Source organism: Pseudorca crassidens, chromosome 13, assembly GCF_039906515.1.
Source record: "Pseudorca crassidens isolate mPseCra1 chromosome 13, mPseCra1.hap1, whole genome shotgun sequence".
NCBI lineage: Eukaryota > Metazoa > Chordata > Mammalia > Artiodactyla > Delphinidae > Pseudorca > Pseudorca crassidens.
In genome coordinates this window covers 15,523,757-15,538,607 of record NC_090308.1, presented here as the reverse complement: position 1 = coordinate 15,538,607, position 14,851 = coordinate 15,523,757, and the positions used below count along the sequence as shown (strand labels likewise).

The window sequence follows — 14,851 nt, the reverse complement described above, 5'->3', positions numbered from 1 at the left end:
TTGGTTTATGAGTGTCTTCGAGGTCCCAGGCATGCTCTCTGTCACTGCATGTTTCTTCAAAACCTCACGGGCTCAAAACCTGCACCTTCCTTCTACCTTTCCCTTCTCCCTCCTCCAACATCCAGTTCATCTCCAAATTCCACCCCTTTTCCCTTCCTGTTTAAAATCTTTCCATTCTTGCCACCGCTGGCATCCAGGCCCTGATACCTCCCACGGGATGGCCACGTCTCAGCAGCCTCCCCTACCCCCTCCTCGTTCCTGGGGCCCTGCTGCTGGGCCAGCTCTCCCAGCATTTCCCACCCTTGCTCTGGAGCCCTCATGGGCTACAGTCTCTGCAGGCTGAGGAGAAACTGGCAGCATGAAGGCTGATGGATTTTGTTTGTCTTTCACAATATTTTAAAGAGTTGTAAACCAACTTAAAAAAGAAAAGATATTTTAGCATTAAAAATCTGTATTTTCAGGTTTTCTGAAAAGTTGGAAAATCTGGCAGCATAGAGCACGTGTTCCTAAAAGGTTACAATAGTTGGAAATGGAGGGTTGTTTTGTTTTGCTCTTTGCTGCCTTTCCTTGGGGCATGCTTTCTCTTGTTTGCCGCACTCCTCACTACTCCTTATAGCCCCCCACCTGCCTCAGCTCTCATTCTGGCTTTCATAGTTATTAATATTCATAGCCCAGAGCTGTCTGAGCCCCAGGCCAAGGACCTTTCTACACCCTGTACTTAGAACAGCCCTTGTATTTTGCCTTCTGTGTATATCATTCTGCCTCTTTTGCGTGCTCTCTCTCTCCGTCTAAACCTATCCAAATCCTGCCGTTCCACAAGGCCAGCTTACATGCTCTCTCCTCTGTGAAACCCTCCCCGCCTGCCCCCTCCTTAATCATAAAGCACTTTGGGTTTGTCTCTGTCTTTTGGTGCCGTTGGATATCATTTGTTTCTATGCTTCGGCTGCCCCTCCAGAGCAGGGCCTCACAGTGTTGATACAGTGCTCGTGTATGGTGGATGCCCAACGCCGTACAACCAGAGAGATGCACAGACATGGTCAAGGGCCTCGTTCTGTGGGTATCAGCAGGAAGGTGAATATAGGATGCTGTTAGCTGGTGACTTACCCCAGCCACTCCTAAGAGGTTGTTTCGTTTTTGTCACCAGAGCCCCGTTTGCAGATCTATTTTTAACGTGGGGAAATCCCCCAGAGCAGGCTGTGGGTGTAGTCACTCCCTGGTAAGTGATTTGATCTGTCACCAAGGTTATTCAGTGATACTGCTTTATACAGAAGATAGAGCTCAAGAGAACAATCGAATTTGGACTATTGCTGCACTCGTTAAAAATATTTAATACCACATATACACAGGATTCTATGCTGGATACTAGATCGGTCTTTTCTGCCTACGTGCACCTCCATGACCCCCATCTCTATGTCCTCAGTGGGGCTTTGGTTTCAGTATCGCCGACCTGCAGAACCCACCCTGCTCCACGCTCCTGGCTGAGCCTGACCTCCTCCTGGCCTCTGAGAGAAGTGGATGGGGGTAATGAGAAGCTCATAGGTTGGGAGAAAATGCCGATGTCTAGTGATTTGTTGTAATTACTCAGCCAGTGAATACTTGTTTCGCATCGAGCCTAGCCCAGGGTTTCCCAGCCACATGCCCTTGGGGCCTGGTAGTGACCTTGCGATGCTAGCTGTTTTCTTTATTCCTGTCAAGCTCCTTTGAGAGGGGAGGAGGCTTTGCTTTGTCTGGGCCAGAGGGTGAGTGGACTCAAGGGCCGTCCCGTCCAGCGGTGTGAAAGGCCCCGTGTCTGGTGCAGCAGTCACTCGCCACGTGTGGCAACTGAGCCCTGAAATGTGGCTAAGGTGACTGAGGAACTGGATTCTTAACTGTAGTTCATCTTAGCGAATTTAAACTGAAATACAGCCCGGACCTCAAGGGTTGGGAAAAATGGGTCAGATGCGGTCAGCGCCTGCGGGAGAGCCCAGTGCAGTCGTGCTGAGAGGACACCTAATTGCAGAAGCTGCTGCGTGGGTGCGACTCTGCTATGCAAGTAAAAGCCTGTTTGACCAAACTTGGCCGGGCTTCAAAGCTGAACGGTGTTTGCAGGGAAACCCGTGGCTGTGCTGTTCTGCTGGGGGCATTGTTCGCTTATTCTTTTATTTCCTTTCAGAACAGCAGACACAGAGCTCCCCTTAGCTGTGATTACTTGAACAGTTTCTACAACCTGCTTCCTCTGCTTGATTTCATTAAACCGTGACATAAATACATACTTGGTGCCCAAACCACGTATAAATGCTGAACCCAAATGACGGTTTTGGGGGAGGAGCGGGGGAACTTAGGGGGAGGCTGTATAGACGGTTACACAGATTGATACTTGTGGGTTTATCGCTTTTGCTTGGCTTTTCTTGAACAGAGTCAGCTGAAATCGGTTCTGGGTATTTTGACCTCACACGGTGGTTATTAAAGCCACGCCAAGCCATAGACGTAGGTGAATTAATCTTGAGCCACATTTGCTAGAATACACACACAACGTGTGCCCGGCGCTGCTCCAGAGGCTGGATGGCTGTGGCTTCATCATTCTTTGGCCTGGGGAGGGTCCACGTGGTCCATGTGTGATTTATCCACACTGCAGCTTCCCAGCTGCAATCTGTGTTCATGGGCTGCCAGTTGTTCTACAATGCAGTGAGTTTCTTTGCTGGTGTTTCAGTTCCCACTGGTCCTTTCACTGTGGAAAGTCTGGCAGACCCTTGAGAGCTGTACCACTATTGGTGGCTCCCCAAATGACTCCTCTCTCCCCCTGCAGTCTTACTTTCAGCCACAATTCCAAATATACACAAAATCGGAAGTCGGGCATAGGCCACATTGGGGCAAGAGAATGCCAGGGTGGAGGGGACGCAGTCCCCTGTATGGGAGGCTGGTACCCATACAGGGAAGCACTGCGCAGCATCCTTCCTGAATGGAGTACAGCCTTGGGATCCTCCAGCATCCTCCCCCGTGATGGAGGCCACATCTGTACCCATCTCCCTGCTCTGCCCTGGAGGGGGCTTAAAAATGGCATCTCATTTGAAACAGCAGCTCTGTGCCAGTCTGAGAGACAGACTGGCTGGATGAAAGTGTGGGATGGATGGCTTCTAGTGAAGGAGGGAAAAGCCACAGCAGCTCAGCCGGATCTAAGCGGAGGGCAGTGATGCTGTGTCCATTGCCATACGTAGATGGAGTCTCAGGGCCTGGTACATACTGTCAAATATTCCCATAGGCAGATACACCTCCACCCCTGTACCGTTTTCCTGATATCCTCGGAAGCCAGGTGATTCCGTTTTAGTTTTACTCCTATCCCTACTCTCCAGTAAGAAGTGTTCTTTCCTAGTTCTAAGGTCATTTGAATTTTCTAAGGAGATATGCTTTTCTTTTTTTTTTTTTTTTTTTTTTTGCGGTATGCGGGCCTCTCACTGTTGTGGCCCCTCCCGTTGCGGAGCACAGGCTCCGGACGCGCAGGCTCAGCGGCCATGGCTCACGGGCCCAGCCGCTCTGCGGCATGTGGGATCCTTCTGGACCGGGGCACGAACCTGCGTCCCCTGCATCGGCAGGCGGACTCTCAACTGCTGCGCCACCAGGGAAGCCCAGGAGATATGCTTTTCTTTTTCCCATTTTTTGTTAGTATTATTATTAAAACTTTTAAAAGAGATTTTAACCTTAATAAGGCTAAGATGTTAGACTTGCCCCTCTGCTTTGGGTTCAGTTTTCCTTCTGCTTTATCTGAGCTTTCCAGTATGGATTGCATATCTCACCGTAGTAAAGAAAGAAGTCAGCACCTCTATTTACAAGGGTTTTAGGAACTCTGTGTCAGGAACTGGAGGCAGAGACCAATATATATATTTCTTATTATTATTCACAGTGGTGTATAATATTCCTCAGTTTTCTCAAAACACTTGGGTCGTCACTTTTGTGTTGGAGCAGGAAAGAGAATGGTTGAGCACTATTAGTAAATGCATTTTACTAGAAAGGACGTTCTCAGAAGGTCAGCCTTGCCGCTGAAGACCAGACAACACAGCTGGCACAGAGCGGCTAAGCCCAGGGGTCCGCACAGGTGTCCCCCACACAGGTTTCTCCATGGCTTCTGCAGACACTCCTCGGCCATCCCTGTGGCTGGGACGAGTTGGCCTGCAGGTGACTCCTCGTGGGAAGGGGAAATGCAAAATTACAGCCCTGTCCTAAATGCGATTTTCTCTCAACGTTCTCAGAGATGTGGGGAAGATCAGGTAACAGACAGAATGTGAGGTAGCCAAGACCTACTGTGGGTTGGAGCTGCAGATTCCAAATCAGTGAGGTCTGTCACTGCATTGCAGCTGGACTTTCCTGCCCTCTGTTATGGACTGGATGTCTTTGGCTGCAGGAATATGAAACTTGACTCATAATAACGGGGCTTTACTAGCATGTCGGTGGGCTTCAGAAGTGGTTTGACTCGGTGACGTTATCCAGAACCCTCTTTCCGTATTTCTCCCCACTCTGCCCACCGTGAGTCAGGCTCTCCCTTCGTGGTTGCATGATTGTTGCCAGCAGTTTCTAGGTTACAGGCTTCCTCAGCTGGCTCTCCAGCAGGGATGCTTCTATTGAAAGAGCTTCTGTTCCCAGAACCCCCATTAGTCTCGGTTGAGTCTGTAACTGGGATTGGGGTGATATTGACCCAAGAGCCCTGCCTCAGAAATGAGTGGCACACTCAGGTTTTCCCAGACCCAGAGCTAGGAAGGGAGATGCGGACCTCCCCTCTCCCCCCCAAAAAAGATCAGGGAAGGGTAGATGTTGGGCAGGAAACTGCAAGTCTCACTACTCCTCCTATAATCTGCCAATCCCCCATTACATACTCAGATGTGCAGGTTTTTTTGCCAGAAAGTAGAAAATCGTCATTTTTGAAATAGCGTTACTTTCTACGCTTTGTGACTCTTAGGTCTCCTTTGCTCCCTACTCCTCCCTCGGTTCCTTTTCCCTCCTTCCCCTTCCCACCTCTTCTTCCTTTTTTCTACTGTTTCCGCCTCTCTCTCTATCTCCTACTTCCCATTCCTTCTTCTTTTCCTCCCCCTCCTCCTAGTCTCTTCTTCCCCCCACCCCGTAATTGTCAACGCATCTATATAACTGAACTAAATTGGTTCGATACAGTGTAGTATCTCACTAAATAGAATGCTTTCACATTTGCCCCCCAGGAAGAAGAAATGCCGGATGTGGAAATTGACATTGACGATCTTCTTGATGCAGACAGTGAAGAAGAGAGAGCTTTAAAATTACGGGTAAGCAGCACTCAAAATCTAGAACCTTTGATGGATGCTTGAATCCACTTGGGTCTCCTGAGCTGGCTTGCACTGATTCTGCCCCGGGGCGGCACTCGGGCCATGGCCGCTTGCAGAGAGAAAGCAATGGGATGCTGAGTATTCACCCTCACAAACTGCATCTCTGGTGATAAGGCCGGTCTTGACTATAGTCAGTTCTTAAAGCACCTTACAGATATGAGTTTCTCCAGCCTTAACTTCTTGGGAGAAAGATGGTTCTTTCTTTCCAAGAAGGATGGTTCTTTCTTTCTTCTCTCCAAAGATCCATTTGCCAGAGAAGGAAGTGACGTCCCACAGTTATATGAGAAGGAGAGGGGCTGAGCTAGAACTGGAGTATCTAAGCTCAGGCTTCTGGTCTTGCAGTTGTGGATTATATTATTCATGGAATTAATTTCTAGATAAGATTGTTTACTGTATCATTCTGTTTAATAAAATAACCTTTATTGGAGTATGCTCGCCTGATACAATGGATGTTGAGATGCCCCCATGTCTCCTTTGTCCAGAGCAATAAATTATTTATTTCCCTTCCCCGAAGGAAGTCAAATCTATCATTTTTAAATCTGCATTTGGGAGTTTCTAAAGCCAATTAACCTTTGACCTGCCATCGTTCTTAATGTTCACTGATATTTACTGTTAATGGCTGTCAGTTATCACTGATGGCAAATGATCACTAAAGGCAAGTAAAGGGCACATATGAATGTGTTTAATGTGTTAACCATTGCTAGTGTCTCTTGAGTGGTGAACAGTCTCAGTTTAATGTTTATCTCTTGTTGGTAAATTTAGCTGGGAGAAGATAGCATCCTAGTTCTGAAAGTTACAATACAAAAAACACAAAAACAAAAAAACAGGCACCAGTTCTATAAAAAATGTAATGACATAAAGTATTTTTCTTAAAAGAAAGAACTTGAAAGGGGCTTTGGCTGCCATCAGGTCACCCCCTTTGGTTCCCAGGGGAGGACAACCAAAGCCTGCTGAGGTGTGGCAGGCTACTCTGTGGTTAAATCACAGCCAGGCTCTCACTCTCCACGTCCAGTGTGATTGTCACCATCTCTTACAGGCTGTCTCAACTTAAGTGTATCCAGTTCATTATTAACCACATTGGCAGCCAGAAGGACAGGTATGTGTGTGTGCTTCTGTGTGTGTGTGTGTGTGTGTGTGTGTGTGTGTGTGTGTATTCTGAAGAGTGCAAGGCATTCCTGCAAAGGAAGGGTACAACTTTTTGTATCTTCAGAGGACCAACAAATGCTGAAATAAAGTGTGGTTCTAGGTAGTCAATATGAAAAATTGGTTTACCATGTTAAGAATAATACTATAAAGATGAAATGATTTTTGACTTCACTTTTAAAATGATACTGAATTTTAAAATAAAACTTCTGTGTATTTCCTTCTAGGAAGCTCTTGTAGACTGCTACAAACCAACAGAGGTAAACAAATTACTTTTCCTAAATGCCAAGTTTGAATTTGTTTTTATTAAATCGGGGTGATTATGTGTATACTAAGTAGCCATTATTATCCATAAGTGAAGGGCATGTGTTTGTTTGTTTGTTTTTAATTAATTAATTAAGTAATTTTTGGCTGCGTTGGGTCTTCCTTGCTGCACGTGGGTTTTCTCCAGTTGCAGTGAGCGGGCGCCACTCTTGGTTGCGGTGTGCGGGCTTCTCATCGTTGTGGCTTCTCTTGTTGCAGAGCATGGGCTCTAGGCACGCGGGCTTCAGTAGTTGTGGCACACGGGCTCTAGAGCACAGGCTCAATAGTTGTGGCGCACAGGCTTAGTTGCTCTGGGGGGGATGTGGGATCTTCCCAGACCAGGGATCGAACCGTGTCCCCTGCATTGGCAGGCGGATTCTTAACCACTGAGCCACCAGGGAAACCCTCACGGGTTTGAATAATACTAACTTGCTTATTTGTAAACCTCAGCACGTCTGGTTCTGGAAGACTTAAAACTAATGGAATTGGGTGTGTTGCCTGCTTTTATATAAAAGCCAAACTTCAGAGGAAATTGTGAGAGGGTTTCGAATCATTTCAGTAAAAGTTTTAGATTTATAACTGGAGAATACATTCTATTAGTGTATAGGTATGTATTTTTTTAAAGCTTAAAGCTGATTCTGTCATTCATAATTGAGCGATTGCCTTGATTGGAAGGATACATTTTATGGTTTGTTTGGATATTTGTCAAGTGTGTTTAAGTATTAATGTAAAAAACAATAGATGTTAGTTTGATTAGAGCAAAGCATTTAATGTATACTCTAATGACCAAAAGCTTGAACAGTGTACAAATTAAGAATTTGATCAGTTATGAATATATTGGTAAAAGAGGTACTTTCAGTTTGTTCCTGTGATAAATCAGAGACATTAGAAGATCCATCAGATGTTTTGTAGTCTGTTTGCAATATCAAAGCAATGATGGTAGGACTTCTGTTTTTTGGAAGTGGTATAATTACAAAGTGAGAGGAAAGCATGCTTTTAAGAGTGTGTAACATTTAAATGAGTGTGGGGTTTTAGGGTAATTTGGTTTGAGGTCAGTTACTTATTTGAGCTTTGTTCTTAACAATCTCCAGTTTTCCTTTATATTGATTACATTCTGTATTCATAGAGATTTTTTAATTTTAATTTTAGTTATTAAAAATATATTTTTTAATCGATGTAATACATAGTCATAATTTTGAAAGCCGAAAATACTATTAGGCTTATGAAGAAAAAGTAGGAGTGTCTTTCCCACTCCTTAGTCCCCTTCCCTAGAGGTGTAGATTTTATATTTACATACTATATTTATATATTTTTATACAACAACACTTTTGGCTGTTTCTCTGCTATTTACTCTTTTATTCCTAAATATACATTTACTACTTATTTTTTCACTTCTTGACTTAAGAGGAAATATGATAGATCCCTCACACTCCACACAATTCATTTCCCTCCATCCCCTCAATAAAGTTACATAAGAGTATTAGTTTAAATCAGTAGTCAAGGTGCATAATATTATGATTTAAACAAATTTTTTCACTGCTAAATCAAACAGTGAAGTATGACCACTGCTCCTTTCTTGTATAGTCATTTGTTTTTCCTGGAGTTGATAACTACCTTGTCATTTATTTTTGTCTAGTGCCTATTGATATTTTTTGTTAAACTCTCCAGAATCTTTGTCCAACTTGTAATTTTTTCTTTGTACGCTCCAACGTATAATTACTATTCCTCCATGCCAGGCTTTCTTCCTGGAGCCCCTATGCAACAATCTGGAGAAACTTCTCTGGGTTTCCTGAGTAGCTACTGTCCTGAAAGTTCTGTTCAGATGCTTTGTTTCTTAAATCCCAGTCTTCCTCATTTTAGGTGGAGTACATCATCCAGTAGCTTTTTGAGAAAGGATGCATAAAAGGTAAATTTTTCCATCCTTGCATATATGAAAATGTATCTTCATCAATAGGTTGGATGGTGTAGAATTCTAGAATAAAATTCATTTTTAAAAATCAGTTTTAAAGGCATTATTCTACTGTTGTATTACTTCTGTTGTTAAGACGTCTGATGCCTTTTCCATTCTCAGACCTTTGTAGGTGACCTATTCTTTTCCCTTCAGTTAACTTTTAGGATTATCTACATATTTTGAAATTTTACAGTGATACGCTCTAGTGTGTGTCCTTTTCTATTCATATGCTGGGTACTTTGTAAGCTCTTTTATTTATTTTTTAAATTAAATTTTATTGGAATATAGTTGCTTTACAATGTTGTGTTAATTTCTACAGCAAAATGAAACAGCTATACATATACAGCAAAATGTACAGCAAAATGAAACAGCAAAATGAAACAGCTATACATATACATATATCCCCTCTCTTTTGTACTTCCTTCCTGTTTAGGTCACCACAGTGCATTAAATAGAGTTCCCTGTGCAATACAGTATGTTCTCATTAGTTGTCTATTTTATACATAGTATCAATAGTGTATATGTGTCAATCTCAATTTCCCAATTCCTCCCACCCTTGTAAACTCTTTCAGTCTGAAGATTTATGCCTTTCAGTTCTTCAGAACTTGCCTTTTATCATTTATTACTTTTGCCCTCAGTATTCTATATTTTTGGCTCTCCTGTTATTTAGATGTTTCACCTTCTGGATGGGACCTCTAATTTCTTATCTTTTCCCTTCTGTTTTTCATCTCCTTGATCTTTTGTTCTACTTTCTGAAAGATTTCCCTGACTTTATCTTCTAGCCTTTTTACTGATATTTAAAAATTTCAGCTATCTTATTTTTAATATCTAAGAACTCTTTTTTTAAATCACTGTCTACTATTTCATTTTAGTATTTCTTCTTATATTATGGCTGCACTCATTTCTTTTTTTTTTCCTTTGAGACTATCAGTCAGATGTTTTATTTTCTTTGTTTTTGTTTTCAAGATTATTCTGCCCTCTGCATTTTCTCAGAATCACCTTTTTTTCTGTCTGTTTTTGTCTGTCTTTAGTGATTCTGGGGCGTGTACCCATGTTTGAATGTTAGGACCCAGTACACTGATTGGAATCTGTGTGAGCACAGCATGTCCATTGGTGGGTCTCACCATGGAGTGACCAGGTTGCAAATCAGATTTTTTTCAGTGTGTGTGTGTATGGAGCAGGGGGATTCCTCATACTGTCACTATTTGGACGTCTTTTTTTCTGGAGTTTTTTTTTTTTTGAGTTTGATCCTGTTAACTCCTATCTGAGGGTTGATCATCCGGTTTCAGCCTTTTTGGAAGCAAGGATGGGAAGGTGGCAGAAGACCTCACCATTGAATTCTTTGGGGACTAGAACTCCTTTATTTATAGTTAGTTGGGAAATTAAGGTAAGAGTTAAAACAATTAGGTATTAGGAGAGCAGTAGCAAATTGTTGTGAAGGGTTAGACAAGCTTAGTGGGATCGTAGTCAGGAAAAGTGACGGATTATGCTGATGAATTAACACATGATGAGGGGGTGGGGGATTGCAGCTGAGAGTAGATCTGGACTGATGGGTGTAGACGTGCCATTTACTCACTTTATCATTCCCTTTTTCTTCAGTTCTTCTGGGTGGAGAAGTTCATGTTTTGGTGTTTAGGTGAGAAAGGTTGGATATGCATGAGTCCCCCTCTCCCTCGAGGTTTTGCAGTGTCTAGGGAGAAAAATATTTACACTCATTCACAACAGTTAGATGAAATGCAAGGTCTTGTCCTCCTGGAACAAAAGCGTTCCTCATCCGGTCTCTGTAAGGAGGCTTATGAGATGAAAGGATATGGTATTTGAATGCTCTCAGAGTTCCAAAGGGAGAAAGAAGAAAAAAGCGCTGGAATTTACGAGTGAGCCTCTCCTGTTCCTTGTTTAGCTCATGGTTTCTAGGAATGGAAATGGTGTCAAATGCTGGGGAATTTCAGTCAAGGTCATTGATCTATTAAAGAATCATTTCAGAAAAGTTTAGGTAGTTTTGCCTTTGAGCTTACGTGCGTAAGAAACAGATTTTACTGGCCCTGGGATTGTGATGATAAACATAATAGCTTGTGTTTCCCCAGAGCTCTAGAGTTCAGATTGCGGGAACAAGCATTATCTTATTTAATCCTCACAACCATCACTTGAAGTAGAGAACTTGCATACCTTGTCTAAGACCTCATGGCAGTGAGCAGAGAGGCCAGGACTCATCCCCGAGTTTCTGACACCTGATCTTGTGCTCTTTCTTTCTATCCTGCCAGTCTTCCTAAGCTGCTTGACTCGGCAAGACCTTTAGGACATTAAAGGACTTTGTCTTATCTCAGCTAAATGCCTAACAAATTAATGATGTTCTTTTTCAAGTCGTCTTCTCTGGAGGTGCTATTTTTTTGATCAAAAGAATTTTACATACAATTATTATTCCACTTTGAAGTTAGAAATGTAAGGAAGCCATTTTTGCGGAATCAGACACGTCTATTTATAGTCTCATTGCAGAGGCTGGGGTGGGGAGTGACGGGTGGAAAGAAGGCTGGGCTTTGAATCAAGAGTCTTACACCAGCACCGGCAGCAAACGCGTGTGACTTTAAGCAATTTTCTCAACCTCTCCGAGCCTCCATTTCCTCCTTTATAAAAATGGAGGTAATCATAACCACCTCCCTGGGTTTTAGTAAGGGCTGTTTGCAATGATAATTCTCTTAGCCATAACAACAACAACAATGATAATAACAGCTCAGTCATTGCTGAGCACATGCCAGGCACTGATCTAATCACATGTATTAACTCATTTCACCTTCGCAACGGAGCTGTGAGGTTGGCACTATGATCGTCAGCTAGAGAACGTGAGACACAGAAGGCTGCATAATTTGCGTCAGGTGACATAGTAAATAAGTGGAGAAGTCAGGGTACATAGGAAAGCAAGTAACATGGAGCTGGACACATGCTAGTTGAATCTCGTTCCATATAAGGCCGTGCTACTCCATTACATATTAAATACACAACATGCCCAAATTCACTGATAATGATATTCAATTTGAAGAGCAGACTTTAAAGAAGCTGCTTATTTCACTGAAGTGATATTGTTTCGGCATGTCACTTTCTGTCACAGACTGTGGCTCCATGGTTTCATCCTGTGTGGGTCCCTGGCTAATAAGAAAGGGACCCATGTGTCCCCATGTTGATTCATATTCCAAACTGTGGACCCTTGACATTTAAATCTTTCCTGACTTAGACCCTTTAGAAAACACAGCAGTATAATTGTGGTCACCACACTAACAGATTAGTGATTAACTAGGAAGAATGGTGTTTTAATTTTTTCCCCTTGAGCAAATGCCATTTCTGATGTAGTTGATGTTAAAATAGAGCTGATTTAAAGGTAGAAGAAGGATGTTTCTTCTAAAGGTAGAAAAGGAGTAATTTTGTTTTGGTTATTACTTGGATTTGAAGGATCCTAGTGGACATTGTAGAAATCAGGGAGAAGGATGTCGAGGCCAGCTAGCCAGGCTAGAGAGGAGCTTCTTTTCTTATTTCTCACTCTTACTTTGCATGGTTTCCAAATCTCAGGATCACGGAGGAGCGCTTTCATTGTGCTGGGATGGTGGACAGAAAAATGCATGTAGTATGGGCTTGAGGGCATCTCTCTTACCATCTGTTAAGGGAGTTGCCAGTTCTATCTGTGGACTTCTAGAAGCCTCTTTTTATAGTTAAAGGGGGCTGTGCCATTGCTCTCTGATAAACATCAGAGTTTTCTTTCTGATTTATTTCCTTTCTGTTATATGGAGGTCGAGGTACTACTACCTGTCATCTTAGCGATCAAAGCCTGTAAGTTGATATGCATCAGGGGTTCACTCAGGATGACTCAGTCTGTGAGTAGGTGGTGAAAGGCATCTTTGAATTCCAGTAGTCAGCTGGGTCATGGAAATGTCATGCCATGTGACGGTACAGAAGAAGGACGTCTAATTATTGTTTGCACATAGGAATTGACCAGAGCTTTCAAAAAGGCTGGCCTGCTCTATTGTTCGTCCTGTGTTGGTGGTAGGAAGGCAGATTCTCCTTCTTTGCTTTGGTGTCACAGTGACTGCATCTTACTTTTCTGACAGGCTTTGGTGATGGCCATTGTCAACTCATACTACTCACGTCAGTCCTCTATCCATTTAACATCTTTTTTTTTTCCATTTAACATCTTAACCTGTCGTTTAAAATATTGTTCAGTTTATGTGTACATGGAAGTACTCCCAGCCCCTAATCACTGAGCCGACTGCAGCAGAGAGAAAATATAAACTGGGAGAGGCTGGGTGAGTGACTGGAGGAGGCATGGCTCGGCATTTTGCTATGTTCTCTTTATTCATTTGCTCAACAAATGTTTATTGAAATCTGCGTGCCCGTAACTAATCTAGGGACTTAGGGTAGTGAATATGTGATTGTTAAAAACAATCTCTTAGAAGGACACAGCCAACTATGGTGAGAATTTCAATGCTCAAAGAATATTAAAATAGGAATAAAAGGACAGAAATGCCAGGGTGTCAGCTTATCGCATGGTTCTCTAAGTTAGGAACCAGTTACTCAATGGAGAGTGATTTTAGGGCATCTGTACTCTGCTAGGAAAAGCAGAAGAGGCAGGCTACATGCAGGGAAACCTACCCTTTGAAAGCTGTCACCTTCAGAACGATGTTTCTGAAAAGTGAGAATTGGGAAATTACAAAGAAAGACCCAAATCAATGAGAATGACATTCTAGTGGTGGGAGCCATTGGCGATGAGAGCCTAATTATGTCTTAGTGTAATTAGACAGGTAAATAATAAAGAGTTGGGATTTGTTAGCCAGAAACATGGGAAGCTTCACCTGTGGCCCAAAGGATTTTAGTCCCAGTATGTCAGTTGCTCACACACGCTCATTAGGCCTCCTCTGACCAGGGGAAAGAGCCAGGCTGTGCTGGGGCTGGCATTGGGCACAGTGTGAGTCGACATCCCGTGCTCTGTCTTCTTCTCACTGCCTTTCTCTTAACTCTTACTAGGTGAGCACAGGCTCTACTTCGGAGTATTTATAAATCTGATTCTGATTGTCTTTATTGAGGAAAATCAACCCTGAAATATTAGGAAAGCTTGCCAAAGACATGTAATCGTGGAGCAAAACTCTGCATTTATTTCCTGGTCTTACTCAGCACTCTGCAGTGTTAGGGGATGGTCCCCAAGACCGTCCTCACTTCTGACACCAACTGCAAGTTCCAAGGTCCCCACACCACACTCGTGTTTGACAGTTTGCTAGAAGGACCCACAGAACTCACTTAAAGTTGTCATACTCACATACTCTGTCAAAGCAGACTCACAGTTAAATAATAAGTTTTATTACAGTGAAAGGCTACAGGTTAAAATCAGCCAGGGGGAGAGATATGTGGGACGGAATCCAGGAAATGCAAATGCAGAGCCTCAGGCTGTTCTCCCCGTGGTGTCACGGACAGTGTTGATTCCCTCAGCTGTGATGTGTGTGCTATGTACAGAGTAGCCAATGAGGGAAGCTCACCTGAGCCTGGGAGTCCAGTGTTTTTATTGGGACCTGGACACGTAGACATGGTTGACTGTGCATGTAGCTAACCTCAGTCTCCAGACCCTGGGGATATAGAGCTGATACCACATGACCTGAAGTGTGTCGTCCCCCCACCCCCCCGCCCCCGAAATCACACTGTTAGACTCTCTTGCGTGGCCCAAGGTCCCCGGGTAAACAAAGGCACTTTTATCAGGGAGGCATTCCAAGGATTTAGAGCTTGCCACCTGGGATTCTAGGGCAAAGACCAGACCTCCTTTAGGGCAAGGTTAAATTCTTTACTACACTCTTAGAAGCAGGATGACCATGAGAATAATGATAATGACGATGATAACAGTAATTGCAAGAAAACATTAGGAAAGAGGAAAGAGATGCCATTCTAGGAAGAGCCACATGCATCTTGCCTTTTGGGAGGCTTCCCCCCTCTGACCTCCCCCTGCAAGAAATTAATGATTGTTATTTTATAAAAGACTTGGTGGAGGAGGTACAGGCTTTAAAGGGCAGTGGATCTTCAAATGGTTGGCATTTTCCAGTGATTGATTGTGATTTTATGGCCTTTTCTTTTTCCATTAAATTCAGAATGAATGATCATGTTT

The 14,851-nt window shown here is 43.2% G+C and overlaps 1 protein-coding gene across 3 annotated transcripts in view; it reads left to right on the top strand.

Moving 5' to 3' along the window:
* PPP1R14C (protein phosphatase 1 regulatory inhibitor subunit 14C) overlaps positions 1-14,851 on the top strand; it is an 86,314-nt gene that overhangs the window by 60,278 nt on the left and 11,185 nt on the right. For 2 of the 3 annotated variants that reach the window (XM_067701777.1, XM_067701774.1), the window contains exons 2-3: positions 5,181-5,264; positions 6,695-6,727. In XM_067701777.1, coding sequence (XP_067557878.1) covers positions 5,181-5,264; positions 6,695-6,727 — 117 coding nt within the window. The remainder of the gene's footprint in view (positions 1-5,180; positions 5,265-6,694; positions 6,728-14,851) is intronic. The other variant, XM_067701776.1, reaches the window with a different exon arrangement.